General features: G+C 38.1%; 1 protein-coding gene across 1 annotated transcript in view; it reads right to left on the bottom strand.

Annotated features, from left to right (window-relative positions):
* Positions 1 to 19,307, bottom strand: part of OVA2 (tRNA synthetase class I (I, L, M and V) family protein) — an 84,264-nt gene that overhangs the window by 38,605 nt on the left and 26,352 nt on the right. The window contains exons 8-13 of the mRNA XM_088981463.1: positions 13,251 to 13,358; positions 11,584 to 11,734; positions 8,829 to 9,060; positions 8,420 to 8,706; positions 8,162 to 8,298; positions 5,729 to 5,876 (exon numbers count right to left, since the gene is read on the bottom strand). Of these exons, the coding sequence (XP_088837589.1) occupies positions 5,729 to 5,876; positions 8,162 to 8,298; positions 8,420 to 8,706; positions 8,829 to 9,060; positions 11,584 to 11,734; positions 13,251 to 13,358 (1,063 nt within the window). The remainder of the gene's footprint in view (positions 1 to 5,728; positions 5,877 to 8,161; positions 8,299 to 8,419; positions 8,707 to 8,828; positions 9,061 to 11,583; positions 11,735 to 13,250; positions 13,359 to 19,307) is intronic.

Below are 19,307 nucleotides of genomic sequence, written 5' to 3' on the forward strand. Positions count from 1 at the left end.
CCAGTTTCCTCCAACAGATCTAGAACATACTTCCTCTGAGAAATAAAGATCCCCTGTTTAGATCTAGCAACCTCAATACCCAAAAAATATCGCAGTGCACCAAGATCTTTCATCTCAAACTCTTGATGAAGGAGCTGTTTGAGGGACTCAATCTCACTATTATTATTCCCTGTCACTACAATATCATCCACATATACAGCAAGCAAGGTCAAAGAAGAGTTCACTCTTTTAACAAACAGTGTATGATCTGACTGGGCCTATACATAGCTGAATTTTCCAAGGGCTAGTCTGAATCTATCAAACCAAGCTCTAGGGGATTGCTTTAATCCATACGATGCCTTATTCAGTCGACAAACCTTCTTACCTATATCTGTATCATAGAATGCAGGGACAACTGCATGTAGACCTCTTCCTATAAGTCTCCATTCAGAAAGGCATTTTTAACGTCCATCTGGAACAAGGGCCAAGAGTAACTTGCTGCAAGGGCTAATAGAACTCGAATAGTAGTCATCTTTGCTATTGGAGCCAAAGTCTCCAAGTAGTCTATACCATAAGTCTGAGTAAACCCTTTTGCAACCAACCGGGCTTTGTACCTTTCAATGGAGCCATCAGCATTATGTTTCACAGTAAATACCCATCTACATCCAACTAGTTTCTTTCCTCTGGGTAGGTCAACTAGCTCCCAAGTATTATTTTTCAAAAGGGCATCCATCTCAACTTTCATTGCATCTTTCCACTCTGGAACTGATAAGGCTTCTTGCACTGATCTAGGGATAGGGATATCAGCAACGAAAGTGAGATAGGACCAGTAAGAAGAAGACAGGCAATCATAGGATAGAAACTAGGAAATGCAGTAAGTTGTGGAAGTGGTGCAACGTCGTTTCCCTTTACAGACCGCAATAGGGAGGTCAAGGTCATCTGAAGGAGGGGAAGTAGCAATAGTGGAAGGTATCTCAGTGAGCCCTGGGACTGTAGTACCTGGACCTGGATCCGCAGAAGGAACTGGAGCTGGCCTGGACTGCCGATGACCGAGATCAACCTGCCTGCATCGCATGTGATAGACTTTCAACTCCTGATCCCTCTAACAACCCTCACCATTACAGCCTTCATCACTCGATGGAATGGGTAAAGGAACAACCTCAAATGAGTTAACCCCACTCTCATTGCGCTCCCCCTGAGGAAGAAGACCCAAATTCTCACTACTCTCCCCCTGAGGAGAAACCCTAGGATAATAGGGTGCCTCCTCAAAGAAGGTGACATCCATCAAGACAAATCTCCTCCCTGAAACAGGATCATAGCAGCAATAACCCTTTTGAGTTTGTGCATAACCCAGAAAAAAGCATTTGGAGGCCTTAGGGTCAAATTTGGAATGATGAGGTCCAAGAAACTGAACAAAACAAGTACAACCAAAGGTTTTAAGAGAAACAGTAAACAACTCCTCATCTGGGTATAGAAGGGTAAACGGAGGCTTCATATCAAGAACCCGGGAAGGAACCCGATTAATGAGATACGCTGCCATGAGGATAGCATCACCCCAGAAACGGATAGGCAATTGGAGGTAAACATGATGCTTCTAGCCACCTCCAAAATATGCATATTCTTCCTCTCGACAACCCCATTCTATTGTGGTGTATAAGGACAAGTGCTCTGGTGAATAACCCCATGATAAAGTAAATAAGAGGCCAGTGGCTTAGCAAAGTATTCTTTTGCATTATCAGATCTGAGGACTTTGATTTTGACCCCAAACTGGGTTAAAATCATCTGATGAAAGTTTTGGGTCAGAGCGAGAACCTCATCTCAAGAACGCATAAGGTAGACCCAAGAAAAACGGGTATGGTCATCAACAAACAATAGAAAATATCTGTACCCACCCATAGAAGGAACGTGATATGGCCCCCAAACATAGGTATGCACAATATCAAAAGAATTATTACTTCTTTTATTACTCAATGAATAAGATGTTCTACAATGTTTGGCAAGCTCACAACTCTCACATCTCAAATTTGACATCTCAACAGACTCAAATAAAGTAGGAAATAGACTCTTCAAAGACCGAAAAGATAAATGACCTAATCGATTATGCCAAAGCATAACCGGACTCACAAACTGAGAAACAAAAGACTTCTTATCCACTAGCTCTTTCCAATGAGAATTTTCTCCAAGCAGATAGATCCCATTCGTCTCACGGCCAGTCCCAATCACCTTCCTCGTCTCCAAGTCCTGAAAAACACATCGGTCAGGGAAAAAGGTTACTAAACAATTCTGATGTTTTGTAATACTACTAACTAAAAGCAAATTGTATCAAGTTTAGGAACATGCAAGACTGAGGATAAAGAGATAGTATCAAATAACTTGATGTCACCCTTGCCAGAAATGGGAACAAGAAAGCCATCAGCAATGGATACTTTATCTCTACCAAAAGATAAGTGATAAGTAGTGAACAATGATGGCAAGCTAGTCATATGGTCAGATGCACCTGAGTCTATTACCCAACAATGTTCAGTGTTACCTGGAGATGAAGCATAATAGATTGAGGCCCGAGTACCTGAATGACCAAATGCAGATATGGAAGGGGTTGATGGTGACTGAGATGACTAAGTTGAATTCCCAACCTCCTTTTCCAACTGTATTAGGGCAGCCCGAACAGCAGCTAAGGTATCTAAGGGCGTGCCTTTTGTGCCTGATGAGGATGCAAAATCAGTATTCACAGCCATATAAGCATTACCTCTTTTATTCTTTAGTTTTGCTGGGACTAAATGAGGGTGGAGCTTCCAACATGTATCTTTCGTATGCTTGTGTTTCTTGCAATGTTCACATACCAGATCTCGTTTATCTTCCTTATTCATGTCCCTTTCTGTATCACCCCCAGACTTAGGTTGAACTGCTGCCAGGGCTGGGGGAAAGGGCTGAGGTTGCATCATAACCTTCCTCCTGGTCTCTTCACTATGCACCAGGGAGTATGCTTGAGAGAGGGTCACACTGTCTCTTGTCAGTATCTGTTGTCTCACAATGTCATAATCTGAATTCAAGCCAGCCAAAAATTCAAACACCCTATTGGTCTCGACTTGCTTTATATGGGTCTGTGCATCTTTTGGACTTTCCCACTCAAGAATCTCCAGATGGTCAATTTCATGCCACAGGGATTTCAACGTAGAGAAATAAACAGACACCGGTTTCTCTCCTTGTTTAAGATTATTCACCTCACACTTCAGTTCATAGGCTCTAGCAACATTAAGAGGTTGAGAGTAGGTCTCTTTCATGACATCCCATATCTCCTTGGTTGTCTTTGCCCACAAGTAATTTCGGATGATATGTAGCTACATAGAGTTGCACAGCCATGTCATAACCAAGTAGTTCTCCTAAACCCACTTGGTATACATTGGGTCCTCCTTGGAAGGTTCTTTCACATCTCCCAATAGGTAGCTAAGTTTTCCCCTTCCCCCAATAGCCATCATGGCTGATTGGACCCATTCCAAGTAATTGGATCCGTCAAATCTCACAGTTGTAATCTGAATCGTAGTCTCAGACATACTACCAGAACTGTTGTTCCCAAAAACACCTTCTCCCTGATTTTTGAACTCCATTCTTGGTCAAGAATCAGTAGTTAAGAACTATCAGGGTTACTACAATAGAAAACAGCACTTAAACAATCGATCACAATCAGAAATCTGTACGAAATCAGTTCAGATCTGATCTGAAACCAATCGGCAACCAGAATATATGCAGTCCGATAACAGTTCTCACCCCCAAAACAGGCTCGGAAACCAAAAACAGGTCTGGAACCCACTTAGAAAGCAATCTGTAGTGCTGAAGCAGAATTAGGGTTTTAATCGTAGGGTTAGGAAGATCTTTGTGAGAACATAAACAGTGCTCAGCCGCACTTTCCAAAAGAATTCACAATCAAGTCTAGCCGTAGGGTTAATGACAAACCCTAAAAAAACTGATCACCTCTGAGAGAAAATAGGAGAGTTCGGCCGCTCCTCCTAGATAGGTCCAACCTATCTTGACTGAGAGCAATCTCAAGGGAAAAATAAAGACTTACCCAGAGAACTCTGATCGCTACCTTCAATCGTGGCCAGAACCCTAACCTTATCTAATTCTTCCTGATTACCAAAACACTCTACAAGCCTCGACAAGTCTTCGAACAGCTGCTAAACTTTTCTGGTAACCTCCAAGAATCAGCCAACGAACAGTCCTTTGTAAGCTTCCAGCCCTAGACAGTTCTCATGTGGTCGGCTGGACTAGACTCACATGAAAAACCCTAGATAGGCTCTGATACCAAGTAGTCGATCAAGACTACAGTCAGTCTTGAATTCCAACAGATTTCGGATTGAGAAAAGTAGAAGAAAGAGGGAGAAGAAAGGAGAAGAAGCAGAAGTACACAAGGGTTTTGAAAGGAGGGACAGATCGAATGAATCTGCCGCCGCCACTCTCTCAATATTTGTAGTTTATGTTCACTAAATGTAGGAAAGGACAGAATTTCCCTTAATGCTTACATGGCAAATAAAACAAATAAATAACTGAGATAACAAGTTGTCTAAGATAACTACCAACTAACATCGACAAACTAATCAAAGGTTACATGTGCTGTCATACGAACACAGTGGGACCCACATCAGTGTTCTCTACAGAAGTCAACAATACTGAAGATTTCTTTGACTAACTATACAACCATGACTCAAAATATTAGAATATCATCAGAAACATTCCGAAAATTTACTAAAAACATTATATTTAAAAATATATATATTTTCTTAAAAGAACAAATAGGAATTTAATGATGATTGGCCTGCTATTCTGATATGATACACATACAAGTCACTAATACTTCAAAACAAAAAGAAAAAATGGCACAAAACTATAAAAGCATATTCTCAATCATATGACAACATTTAGTAATAAAAATGACAAAAGCCAAAATATCAAGTGGATAACATACATAAAGAAGGAAATATGGATAAAAGTTGAATATAGAGATAGATTTATATAGTTATTTAATGTGGTTTTCGACAGCCTAAATGTGGAAATTTGCAATTTTACTTCTAACAATTCCTTGACAATTTATGAACTCATTCTATGACTTAGAAAGCTCCACAATTTTTTAGATTTTCCAAACATCGTACTGAAATATCCCCAAAATTTCCCCATCAGTACATGGAAAAATACCCACCAATATTGAAATTGCATAACATGATTATACCATGTTACTAATAAAAGAACTACAAACAATCTACATTGGACTTGTAACAGACATATTGTGAAAACACAAGATTGCATATCAAATCCAACAAAAGATATATTTCCAAACAAAGTAAGCACGAATACAATGGACTGATATAGAACTCTAAAGAGTGATCAAGTTATTGTCATCAAATCTCAATAAAGAGGTAAAACTCACTTAGGACATCATGTAATTTCTTGGGCAAGATTATTCAATGAACAGAACATGTGTGCATGGATTGAAGAATCATATCCAGTGGTTGATGGGGAATTAACAGTTCCACAAACAACGAAAGGTAGGAAATTTTAAAAAGAAAATTGACGTTAAAAAGCTGAAAATATCATCATTTTATGTTAAACTTTTCTGGGAGCTTATAAAGCTGCTGCATTTTTTCTTTTTTATCAATTATAAGGCTAACAAATTCTAAGACAAGAGAATTCCTATTTATTATGAAAAGCTAAAAGTAATTTGAAGAAAACAGAAGAAATCATTGAGTTAAATGCTTACTCTTGATATGATCAATAGTTTCTTCATCCATTAGAGGTTCCTTTGAGTGCACATTATAAAAAACAGGAATTGGGACTCCCCAAATCCTTTGCCGTGAAATACACCAATCAGAGCGCGTAGAAATCATTGCAGAAATTCTGTTCTCAGCCTGGATTATGATTATACGAACAAAAGATGAAACCAACAACAGATGAACAAGAAAAGGAAGAAAAGACATTTAAATCAACAAGTGCATCGAAGACTTAAAGAGATTTGCTCTCCTTAAAGTCAATCAACTTCTATGTTCACTGATTAATAAGAATCAACTGTAGAAGGTCCACACGAAACAAACTTAATGGTATGCTAAACTTTTAGGCTGTGTTTGGTTTGAAAGAAAAGGTAGGGAAAGGTAGGGAAACCTATACAAGGTGTATAGGTGTCCCAACCTTTTCATTCAAACCAAACACAACCTTAAGGAGTTCCCAAAATCAGAAAATGTCCCAACAGAAGCTATGGAGCTTTATGAATAGATTTTACAGAATTTATTCTATTCACTCAACAAAAGTTAGCCCAGGTGTGTCACTGATATAATCATTTAAAAATTTGCAAAAAAGCCAAAGTGTATGCCTGGGATGAGGTGCAAGGCACACCAGGTGCACGCCTTTGTAAAGGGGCTGCTCCTGGGCCTAGGCAAGCCACATGCCTTGAAATGTGCTTCGCCTGTATACTAGGTAAAATCTTTGAGAGTCTTTGGTCAGTTCCCCACAAAGGATATCTTTCAAGGTTGGCAGTCAAAGGCATTGCTTTCATCAGCTAGGTTATCCATCTATTATCATGGCTTACATGACCACCCTACCACACTAAATTAAATTCTGAGGGGTGTTGTTTCATATAAGTCGTACTCATAGAGTGCTGGGTATCAAGCTCTACAGGCTACAGGAACTCCAGGAACGATAAACTTTTGGTTATTTTATAAGGGATAATATTGCCCAAAACTCTCGACTAAATATTGTGGTGGAAGAGAATTCAAGGACAGCAGCAGGATGGCTTAAAAATCCCAACAATGACTCTTGGATTTACAGATATATAGTGAGCGAAATATTACAACTAGCAAGGGAATAACAGCCAACAACCTAGATGATGCATCAGCCAGGAAAGGGGTAAATAGGAGACTTCTCCGTTTGGGGATTGTCCCCTATGAGCGTTGAATGTAAGGCTTGAATGAAGACGTGGGTATCTGGTGTACCCTATCACACCAATGGATGCTTGGCATATCTGTATTGTATTGATACCATTCTTTTCAACACGGATAAAATTTTATTGTTACCAATCAGGACAAATAAAGAAGAGAAAGTAGATTTTTTAGATCAATAGGAAGAGATAAGTAGCAAAGGAGTGCAACAGTGAAAAGAGAGGAATAAATGAGAATAAAAGAGAGAAAAAAAAGGTAATAATTATCAAAAAATAGAGAATAAGAGGTATACTTAGTTGCAGGTAAAGGCCTCAAATTTATTTTAAGTCATTAATGATGGCTAGCCCTTATTCCTGTCTAAACAGGATCCCTAGCACAAATAGGAAACTTAAGAAAACAGAAACAATTAACTATTTGTCCTAAACACCTAAGATGAAGCCCAAATAGAGCAATTCATTAATCTAAAACATATTAACATGATCTACCAATGCTATCAAAACTTAAAAACTAGACACAATCAAAATTCAACTCAATACTCAAATATAAATGTAATAAACTTTTCTCCCACCATATCCTAAATTTTCCTTTATGTTCTCTCTAGAGATCGATCACATGAATTAGTGGACCCCATAGAGAAAAATCCCAGTTTTACTCAGGAACTCCAAATTGGAAAAAAAAAAAGAAAAAAGAAAAAAAAAGTCTTCCTTTTCCTGTTGCAGGCCTGCATTAAAAGGTCAAAAAGAATGATGTTTATATCGTGGCTATCTCAGGTCACACTGCTACATGCTAGAGGGAGTCATCAGAACTAGATAAGACCAGAAAAGCTAAAAAAGGTTGATCCAAAAGAAGATAGGGGAATAGTGTGTTAAGAAAGAGAAGGAAATTGTTTCTAAGAGGACATCAATGAGCATATGAGTACTTTAATAAATTCTAGCAAGAGGATTAAGGGACGAAACATTGAATGAGGGCTCTCCAAGGATTATTGGGTTTCAGTGGGAGTAGGTGTTTGGTTGTATTTTTTGTATAGAACAGCTTCTGAGGCATTGTGTTTTCATAAGGTTTAGCTTTCCATCATTCATTGATTTTTTTATTCTTTTTCTTAACCCCTTTATTATTCTTCAACTTGATCTTTAACAAATTCCTATTATCAAAAAAAAGGAGCAAAAATAGGGGATCTGTGTCTTGAGAATCTTTCCATTCACACGAAGGGAGCCATAGTTTTTTTATGTATAGAGTTAAATGGTGAAAAGAAAAAAGAGCACCTGCTCGGGAATCCATGCCACTTGATCAATTGCATCAATAGCAGCCTGCCGAAACCCCTCAACTGAAGCAAACCATTGCTCTGTTGCTCTAAATATTGTAGGCTTTTTTGACCTCCAATCATATGGATACTTGTGCTCTATAAAGACAAAAATGAAACGAAGAAGTTAATTAAATGAAAATTCATACATTCTCCAAATAAGAAAGGAGTAAAAGCAACATGATTTCTTATTCAACACCATAAGAATGAAGTAACTTACTGTATGGTTCTTCCATAATAATCGACATATGTTCATCCAAGTACTTCACAATAGCATCATTACCATCACCTAGGACATCTAACCCACAAAATTGTCCAGCTTCTTCAGTAAACCTTCCATCATCATCTACAGGAGAAAGTATGGGCAATCCATATTTTAGGCCAGTTGCATAGTCCTCCTGACCATGACCAGGGGCTGTGTGGACTAATCCAGTTCCTGACTCAGTCGTAATGTAGTCTCCTCCAATAACAACTGGGCATTCCCTGTTATCTATTGGATGAACATACCTAATTACACAGTACTGCACAGTTAAAAATGCTAGGAACTAATACTGAATATTCATCTAAAAGTAGCTAAAATAGATATAATACTGGTAGAAGAACCACACTTTTCTATTCCAATTGACAACCTGCAATTTTCAAGATCTGAACCCAGTAATGTTGTCTTGACTGCAAGCTTCATTCCCCATTTTGATTCCAGTGCTGGCACTAAATCTGCTGCCACGATAAGGAAAGGCTTATTTTGCCCATTCAGAACGTTACCAAGCTTTTGTTTTCCACTCCCCTCTGAAGTTGAAGGATCTTTGTTGGATGAGCACATTTCAACCACAGCATATTGAAGTTTAGAATTCACTGCAACAGCTGAACAAGGAAAAGAAAGTTAATCCAGGTCAGTCCGGATGGAGCAATTGATACTTACCAATTAGTTTTCCTCTTCTTTTTTTTCCCGTTTTTAAGGGGAGTTAAATAACATTCATTAGTACAAGGGAATTAGAAGACAAAATGAAAAGGACAAAAAATGAGAAAACTTGGGAACATAATCAAAGTAAAACAAGCATACAATATAGATTGGAAAAAGACTAAAAATGTAGAAAACTTGGAAAAATATAAAACCATAAGAAAAGAGGTTAAAATGAAACTGATTTCTTAGAAATATGATTTCCATATGCTCATTTAAAGCCATTTTGTATCTTTGTACTTGCTTTTCTATTGATAAAAGTGAGACTTTTGTTTATGAGGCATTTCATTTATAGCTATGATTATGTCAGCACAAAAGGTCCTCGAGTAACATTGAAGGACATTCAGGTGATAAGTGGGACTTAGCAAGGAAGACCTGAGTGAACCAGTTCCTTGTAAACTTTAAACATCCCAACCATGGGTGATCCTGGGCAGCCAACTTATATGGTGGGCTTTGATGGTTTCTATAAGATGGTGTGGTGATTCTCTCAATCACTGATGTGAGACACCAAACTATCATGTGGGTGTGTACAAGTATGTACACTGATATGATCTAGCTGAGTTTGATTTCTTACAGGATTCATCACTATCAATGGCATCAAACACTCAGATGTAAAGTCTTTTCTATCATTAGACTTCTGGGACAATCAGGACTATAGAGCCATGATCCGTACTTTGATCTATCATGAGAAGGAGTGGACACAACCCAAGCTTTTAAACTTGGTCTAGACCAAGCTTCAAGCTAAGTTCAATCCCAATATATAGGCTTGATTGCTAATCGAGCCAAGATCAAGCACAATAATGTTCGGCATGCGAAGCTCAAGAGCCTAAATGAGCTTATTGTATATATAATATTTTTTATATTTTATAAATAATATACTATATGCATAATTTTAATATATAATATTAAATATTTTTATATGTATAATTTTTTACATGTATAACTTGTTATTTTTTATATGAAGATTTGGTTCATTGTCAAGCCGAGCTCAAAGATATGAGCTTTTGAGTCGAATTGAATTCAAGCTCACATCTCCAGCTCAAATCAAGCTCGAACTTGAACTTTAGGCTCATGTTTTTCTACTGAGCCGAGTTCAAATAGCTAGATATTTGCTTCGACTCAGCTTGAATCCACCCCCAATCATGAGTTTGGTCACAAAGAGGTTGTACATGTTCTGTACATTGTAAGGCTAAGATTGATTCAATGGTTTTGGGAATGTCCAATAAGGGATGTACAAGCTCAAACAATAGGAGAGTATCACCACGAAGAAGTTGACTCCAAGACTCCAACCACAAATCCTGATTGGACCAGGACTCCAGCAAAGAAATCCCAATGAGAGTAGAACTTCTATACAAGTCTCAAGGTGACATGAGATGAATGTAGGAAGACTGTAGTTGAATTGGAACACCAAGGAGGAACCCCATTTGCACTAAGACTAGCATTCTGGTTCCAAATGACTCTAAAGTGAATATGGGTAGAGTTCTTATGGCAATAGAACTCTCAGGAAAGTTTCTTAGGACTTGTCCGGTAATATCTAGTTTGAACTGGGAATCCCTGATGCACTTAGGTGATCTTATGCTAGCATCGACTTTGAAAGAGTTTTTGAGTAAGTGACCTTCAGGTTCTTTTCTAGATAGAAAATAACTCTTGGTTAAATACCATAATGACTATACAACTTACAACCAATCAAAGTTGGACAATATAGTGTAGAAGGATAGAATTGTAATTAAATTTGCATGGAAGGTCCTATGTGATAATTTCCATGGACTTTAGGCTAATTACAAAGGAATTGTTGGACCTAATTGCAACATTAAAAAGATGTTTTAATCATGATTAGATGAAATTTTTTCAATAGTCAGATTCACCATGGAGTACATGGGTTTACAATGAAATCAATCTGTTTTTTTTTCTGTTGCTTCACTTTCATAAATTAAACTTAAGGCATATAATGAAATATATCATAATTCAGGCACTAAAGAGGGAAAGGATGAAATTTATAAACTGGGAAATATGAAAGAAACAAAAGACAAAAATTTAAATGCACAATCTAACTTCTAAAAGATGAGGAAATAAACAAAAGATGGAAAAACTATTTTGAGAAGTTAGTAAATGAAGAGCATGCAGAGGGTGTGAGTGGAAAAGGGATTAGCAACTCTAATAGTACATAAAATAACATATACCATTGTAAAATTAGAATTATCGAAATGAAGAAAAAACTAAACTTATTCCATGTTTTCGCAAAATTTCCCCATCCCTACATGGCAAAATGTCAATCGAAGCTGAAATTGCAAACCATGCTTATACCTAATTGAAAGTTAAACAAGGAGGTACACAAACACATCACTTGCACTGAAAAAAATAATAATTATATAATGTAATAAGAAAAACTCATAAGAATTGTTTCATTGAAAGGCAAAAAGTCATACCAGCATTTGCTGGGATAGTCCAAGGAGTAGTAGTCCATACAGCCAAGCATAAATGTGGAAAAAACTCCTCTAACAAGCCATATGCACTTGGAGGAGCACTAACTAATTTGAAGATGGCATATATGCTCTTTGAAACGTGACCTTCCGGATACTGCATCAATACTTACAATCAAACAACCAAAGAAAAAGAACTAGAAGGGTGACTACATGTTCACATGTATTTATCTACAGCATATTTGCAAAGATCACTAGAAGTGCAATACAACAAATATACAAATATTTTTCAAATATAATATACAAATTTGACAAAATATAAGATTCTTCTTTGCCATGATGACCTTTTGGCCACCTAGGAGGGGAAAGGAGAGAGAGGGGGAATATGTGCAACCAAAATATATTTCCATGTATTTATCTACTTTCCTTTTTTTTTTTTTGAGATAAGGTAAAGTATGGTTGTATTAATGAGAAAACAAAAACATGTACAACAAAATGATGTACATAGGGACTGTTCAAAAAACTGTCCTGGCAGCACTATACTATACCATTTTTCTAATCTAATGAAAATTCACAGTTGCTGATAAAAAAAAATAGATGTAACTTCAGATGAAACCCTTGATACCAGATTTGCTTCACCAGGAGATCACCCCTCCTTGGAACATGGATCAGACAAAAAAATACAACTTTTTTATCAATAACTGAAATTCATTAATTCATAAACAGAAGATACAAATAGGGAGTAGATAAACTCTCTTAGCAATACAACTCAGACTCCAAGCTGGTCATTACCTCCTGCAGGCTTCCTGAAGTAGAATTTTGACGGAAGCACTCTAGGAAACCCAGGTCCTTCTGGAGTAGGTGGGGTGATGAAGAATGAAGTCGGGAATGTGATATTTATCTTCTCAGGTCCGTTAGGAGTGGGAGACTCTACTAGAGCAGAAATATTTGCTGCCCTGCAAGGTGTACAGTTTGCAGCTCAATTAGGGCTGAACCAGCCAATAGTTGAAGGTGACTCAAAGGTTGTAATAAGCTGGTTGCAAGACCCAGAGTCAGTAAGTTGGTGCTTCAGGAATGAAACTAAAATGTTTAAGGTGCTGATAAGAAACATGGACCTAAAAATACAATGGGTGGGGAGATCAGCAAATGCTATGGCAGACTGTCTAGCCAAGCAAGGGGCAGCTAGGGAAGTTTTCTATCAGGCACAACTGTAACTTATTACTTTTATTCTCTTCTTTAGTGGAGAGATCGCAGCTCGCGCCTCTCCAAGGGCTGCTTGTATGTGCTAATTTTTCCAAATTAATAAAAAGTTCATTTATTTATCAAAAAAAAATACAACTCAGACTCCAAGGCAATTCTACATCATCGTCTGCAGTAGGGGAATATCCATTAGGCATTTAGATAAGACTCAAAAAATTAGTTTCTGTTGAGGTTTTAAGACTCAAACAATTAGTTTCTGTTGAGAGTTGTATGTATGTAGGAAAAAGTTTATCTTAATTGCATCAAAACTGCTGCACGTGAAGAAAGAATGCTAATTTTGTATCAGAGTCAAAGAAAAACAATTCACCAATTCCAAAATGCCACATGTAAGAATGAAAATTATCACAGGATTTTCTCTAAAAATAGGTCAATAGAGATATAGCCAATTGTGATTAAAGAAAGATGAAAATTACCTCCAACTCAGCCTCTGCAAGAGCAGTACGTGAAGATGGACTCCAGTGGACAGGCTTTCGGCCTCTATATATATATCCTTGAATGGCCATTTGACCAAACACTTCAATCTGGTAGTTGAAAACACATTAGAAAAGAACATCTTAGCAACTCTGGCAGAATATCAACCTAACAGGAAGTCATTCCCTTTCAAATGACAAAATGGACCATCTCTGCATGAACATCTATATATATGCATCATGTCTACATGTAAAACAACTCATTTCCTAGCGAGCAATAATAACTAAAAATGTCCATATCAATATTCCTATAAATGGCCCTGCATTATGATAGGATCATAGGAATTACGCACAGTTATATCATTGTTAGGATAATTCTGAGAGATTTACCATGTAGTAAGATGCATTAAATGATCCTATCAGGTTAACAATTTGGATGATGCTATGGCCAAGCAAGGGGAAAGATCAGTATATATATATGTTTTTTTTTTTTTTTTTTTGGGGGGGGGGTCCTTTTTAGTGTATTAAATGTAAATAACGACAGATAGGGTTAGAAGGCTTTTGCAAACCTAAAATAAGGATGTTTGGCATGTTTTGTAATACAGTACATGGGTCAGGCATAGTTGTCAAGGCGATGTTTAGGCAGGTGCCCTTGGAGGCTCGCCTCGCCCAGTCACCAAGTTGTTTTGTGCACTATGTTATAAAATACTTTTATATTTTCAATGTTTTGACATTATAATTATAAAATAGGCACTATTAAACTAGAATACCCATTTTATGTGTTTATGTACTAATTTCTTTTTATTATTTTCTTATTTGTTAGGATTTAATCAACACAAACAATGCTAACTGCTGTATTGTGTATGGTTCAAAGTATTGATACACCTCTATGTATCGGCAGAGGTGTATCAGTACTCATAATGATACTCCCCCTATTTTTTTATTTCTTTGGTTTTCAATTTCATTTATATATATATATATATATATATATATATATTATTTTAAAAAATGAGTTCCCGAAAACACCCGTAAACATGTGTATTGGGGCACCAAAGATACAATACAATACACCCAATACAGAGCGTATCGCATCAAAGTTTTGATCCTTGATTGAATCCTCAATGATTTCAGAACCTGAACCAATTAGCAAGGGAAGAACTTAAAATTTTGTCTAATCGACACATTTTCTTCTTATAGATCTTCTTCCACCTTTTCTTTTCTTCTTTTCCTATAACAGAAGCAGGGGTTCAGCCCCCATCTTTTTTGAATTTTCTTTCCTTTGTTCCTTTTCTTCTCATAAAATGTTGATTTTCTAAACTTAAAACATGAAATGTATACTTCTCTTATGAAAATTATGGATATTTATGAAGGAAAGATGGTTATGGAACCTAGGGAACTACCCTAGGATATATGGTTTTCCTTCAAAAAAAAAATCCATCACCTAGTCATCACCTAGGCGCCCACCTAGGCAACAAGGCACCCCCTGCCGCCTAGCCTCGCCTTGGCGCCTGAAAAACTATGGGGACAAGGTAGGGGTCCAACTAATTTAGGATCTAGTGGTGGGCTTTATGGGATAGAGGGGTTTTGAGTGAGCAAGGGAGAAGATTAAGGGTAGAAAAGTAAGCAATAGCTTTCTGTCCACCAAAGAATGAGCAAGAACTTAGAATGAGAGAGGATAACACTTGCTGTTAGGGTAAACAGCAAAGAGACAAAACGCTTAGAAGATGAAATAAGAGAGCAAGAGGGAAAAAATAAAGAAATTTCTGGCAAATACTAGGAAGCACTAAACCAAATCTTTATTTCATCAAATCAACTCTTCTTGAACTCCTATTACACTGACTCGATTTATAGACTCAAATTATTAGCACGAATGTCCCTTTTCAGACTCCATTTGGACTAGGAAACTGACCCAAAATAACTTCTAGTCATTTTAAAACTAAAACAAATATATAAATAATCCATACAAACACTTAAGAAGGACTCAAAACTACTAAACCACTCTAATAACATTTTACTAATCCATTAAAACATAGAAGACTAAATATAACGGATATTCACCCCATTTCAGGCACCCTTGTTCACAGGCAAAATAGTTCACAAAGAGAGTTGGCAAATCAAAGGACCAAAAATACTCAAATTCTATATTCCAACAATGCCAAAGATTATTTTCAGGTGAATGATCCCAAAATTGTTCAAATTTTTCATTGGATACTCCTTACTCAATTACGTGTAGAAGCTCAAATTCTATTCTCAAACAATGCCAAAGACAATTGCAATTGTGACTTGAATTGCTTCCTTGCTGAAAGAGCCAAAGAGGTATCTTACACCAAAATTAATGCCCCCAAACTGCCTAACCAAATGGTATTTGCTAAAAGGAGAAAAATAAACATCTACTAAAAGTTGTTTGATGTACACAATCTTTTTTTGGATCAGCAAAGAGATTTTATTAATAGAATTAAAGAGTTTCTACAACAATTTGAGATTTTCCATACACCCAAGAAGAAACTTGGGATTCACACCAGTGCCCAAAAAAGTTTACTTCTAGTCACCCCTTGTTTTACTAATTCATCCACCATCCCATTTGCAGTAGTTCTAACCGACATGTAGGAGATGTTTGACTCCCTCGATAGACAATCTATTGCTCTGAAACTATGTCTGTAATACCAAGGGGCAGGGCATAAACCTTTTTCCCAAGTGCTGATCAACTTAGAATCTCCCTCTACTTCCAGTGAGTTAAAGTCATATTGTTTTTCTTTTTTATCAATAACAGCACTTTTATTAAAAGAGATATGTAAGATACAACCAGAAAGGAGGAGTAAAATGTCTTAACCCTCCCTTTCAAACCCGAAAAAACATATTACAGAATATCCCAAAACAAATTAGATCTTCCCACCCCCTGTTTAGCCAAGGAGTCAGCCATGGAGTTGGTACTCCTCTTAGACCATTGAAACCTTAGTCATGTTCTGAGTTAGTTGCTTGATTTTCCTTCTTTCATTTGAGAACTTCCACATGCTGGACTCTTCCATCTGCAACCATCTAACAGTCAGTTGGGAGTCACCTTCCACCAGCAACTTGCTAATATTCAGCTGCTTAGCCCTTTTGACTCCTACAACTGCTAGGATTTCAGCTCTCAGAGAATCCCCCCAGCCCATAGGTCCTGAGAACATAGCAATAATTCGCCCTTCTTTGTTCCTGAAAATACCACCTATGCCTAAAGGGCCTGGATTTCCTTCACTACTACCATCGAAGTTCGATTTGAAGAAACCCAAGTCCGGTAGAGTCCAAACAGGTCTGATATCACTAGACATAGGAGATGACCGAACCACTTCTTCCCAGTTTCTAATGATGTCTCCTACTGAATAGGCTTCAAAAAGCTTCAAAGACTTGACCCAATGAGCCACCCTGACATATACAAGTTCTGTAAGGGCTTCCTTGCTTTTCTCTTTTTCATGAAATAATCTTTGATTTCTTTCTTCCCAGACCATCCAGCAAACAGCAACTCTAGCGCATCTCCACAAAATTTTACCTCTTCTTTAGACCCCTCATTGGAGTGGAGCTGAACAAGCTTTGCACACTTGAAGGGGAGGGCCACTTGCAACCAAATAAAGAAAAGAACCAACACCAAATATCTGAAACAAAAGGGCAAGAGACAAGCAAGTGATAGCAGCTTTCACCATTCTTCTTACATAAGATGCACCAATGTGGGGATAAACACCAATTAGACCTTTTCTTTTGAAGTAGGTCACAAGTGTTACACTTTTCTAGGATTGCTTCCCAGCAAAAAGCACCTACCCTAGGAGGGGTGGGGCTACCCCAAACTTCCCGGACTGGAAAAGGAGGCCCAGGTACCAAACTAGAATGTGCCAATGCTTTGAAGGAGGAGCATGAGAAGATACCCGAGGGAAAAAGAGACCACACCCTGGAGTCCACAATGGAAGATTTAAGGACTACCTCATCCAAGATTTTAAGCAGATTCCAAATGGGTTCCAACTCAGAATCTCTGAGAGTCCTTCTGAGACCCAAGTTCCAACCAGTAGCGGAATTAGACAAGTTAGAAAATGTTGCTACTAGTTCATTTTTAAACCTAGACAGAGCAAACAAAGAGGGAAACTGCTCTTTCAAGGGAAAATCCCCCAACCAAGATCGTACCTGATAAATGGAAGAAAAGACTGCAGGACAGCATGAATCCACTTCCAAGGGGAGGCTCTTGAAGCCCTAGATGATAGTCCCAGATCCCAGCCATCTGCCTCTTGCCCATGAATACTTAGGATTATTTTAGCCCACAAATTTTCTTTTTCTTTGGACCATCTCCATAACCATTTCCCTAAAAGAGCTTCATTCTTCTTCCGTAGACTTCCCAGCCCCAGTCCCCCTTCACCTTTAGGTCTTGTAACTAGATCCCACCTAACTCTATGGTCCTTTCTCTCCTCCCCAGGTTCCCATAAAAAGCCCCTCATTAATTTTTCCAACTCCCCACAAACTCCTTCTGGGATTCTAAACACCGACAAGAAATATACTGAAAGGTTTGCCAAAGTTGACTTAATCAGTGTTATCCTGCCCCCCAGAGACAAGTAGTTCTTCTTCCAGGAACCTAGCCTTTTAGTGAACCTGTCAATCACCGGATTCCAAAAGCTCCTTTTTCTGGGATTGTCTCCCAAAGGAAGCCCTAAGTATTTCAGTGGCCAATGAGCTATCTCACATCCTAACACTCGAGCCCTTTCCTCCACCTCTCCCTCACTCATATTAATACCAATCACACAGCTCTTACCCAGATTTACCTTGAGGTTGGTCATTTGTTCAAACACCCTAATCACCATATTCATATTGCACACCCAGCTAATCTCCTCTCCACAAAACAGAATTGTGTCATCTGCAAATTGAAGGTGAGTGACTGGAACCCTATCCCTCCCCACTCTCCAACCACTTATCAGATTTCTAGAGTCTGCCCTCTCAATAAGCCTCCCTAGCACTTCAGCAATTAAGGTAAAGAGAAAAGGGGAGAGAGGGTCCCCTTGCCTAATACCCCGCACAGCTAGAAAGTGATCCACCACCTTGCCATTTACTAACACAAAATAATGGCAAGTCCTAATGCACCCTTTAATCCACTTGCACCACCTCCGCCCAAAGCAACAAGACTCTAGCACTTCCAACAACAAAGACCAATCAACCAGATCATATGCCTTCTCCAAGTCCAACTTACACACTAGCCCTTTCTCACCACTACTTCTGTAGTCTTCCACACTCTCATTTGCAATTAAGATTTGGTCCACAATTTGTCTGTTCATCACGAAGGCACCTTGGTTATGGGAGATGATCAAGGGGAGCACCTCTCTAATTCTTTTGGATAACACCTTAGCAATGATCTTGTGGAGATTGTTAACCAAACTGATGGGTCTAAACTCTTTAGGATGAGAAGCCCCAACCTTCTTGGGTATTAAAGCAATAAAAGTAGAATTCAGACCTGGGTTTACCACACCTCTTTCAAAGAACTCCAAGAACACTGCTTGAATGCTAGCCTTAATTATCTCCCAGCAATCTTGATAAAAGGCCATCGTGAAGCCATCAGGGCCCGGGGCTTTGGATCTATCCATAGAGAAAATGGCTTCCCTGATTTCTTCCAAGTCAAACTCTCTTTCCAGCCACAACATCAACTTATTAGGGAGCTTATGCCAATCCAACCCTTCAATCCTTAATCTCTTCTGCAGAGGCTTTCTAAAGATGGATTTAAAGTGTTCCACAAACGCCCGACAATCTCTTGTTGTTGTGTTAAAACTGTCCCATCAATAACCAGCTTAGATATGGTGTTTTTCTTTCTTCAGCCATTGGCTATTGCATGGAAAATTTGTGTATTCCTATCCCCTTCCTTCACCCATTTGTGTCTAGATTTCTGTCTCCAACTTACTTCTTCTTTAAAGATTATGTCCTCCAGGCTCTTCTTTAACTCCCACCTCATTTCTTTATCCCGGTCCCCAAAACATCCTCTTTCTTCCTTAGCATCTAACTCCTCTATTTTACTTATCAATTGTTGCTTCTTCTCTTCTAGCCTACCAAAGTGGAGAG

The sequence above is a fragment of the Nelumbo lutea genome, chromosome 3 (assembly GCF_056320005.1).
Source record: "Nelumbo lutea isolate HS-2025 chromosome 3, American lotus-T2T, whole genome shotgun sequence".
Taxonomy (NCBI): domain Eukaryota; kingdom Viridiplantae; phylum Streptophyta; class Magnoliopsida; order Proteales; family Nelumbonaceae; genus Nelumbo; species Nelumbo lutea.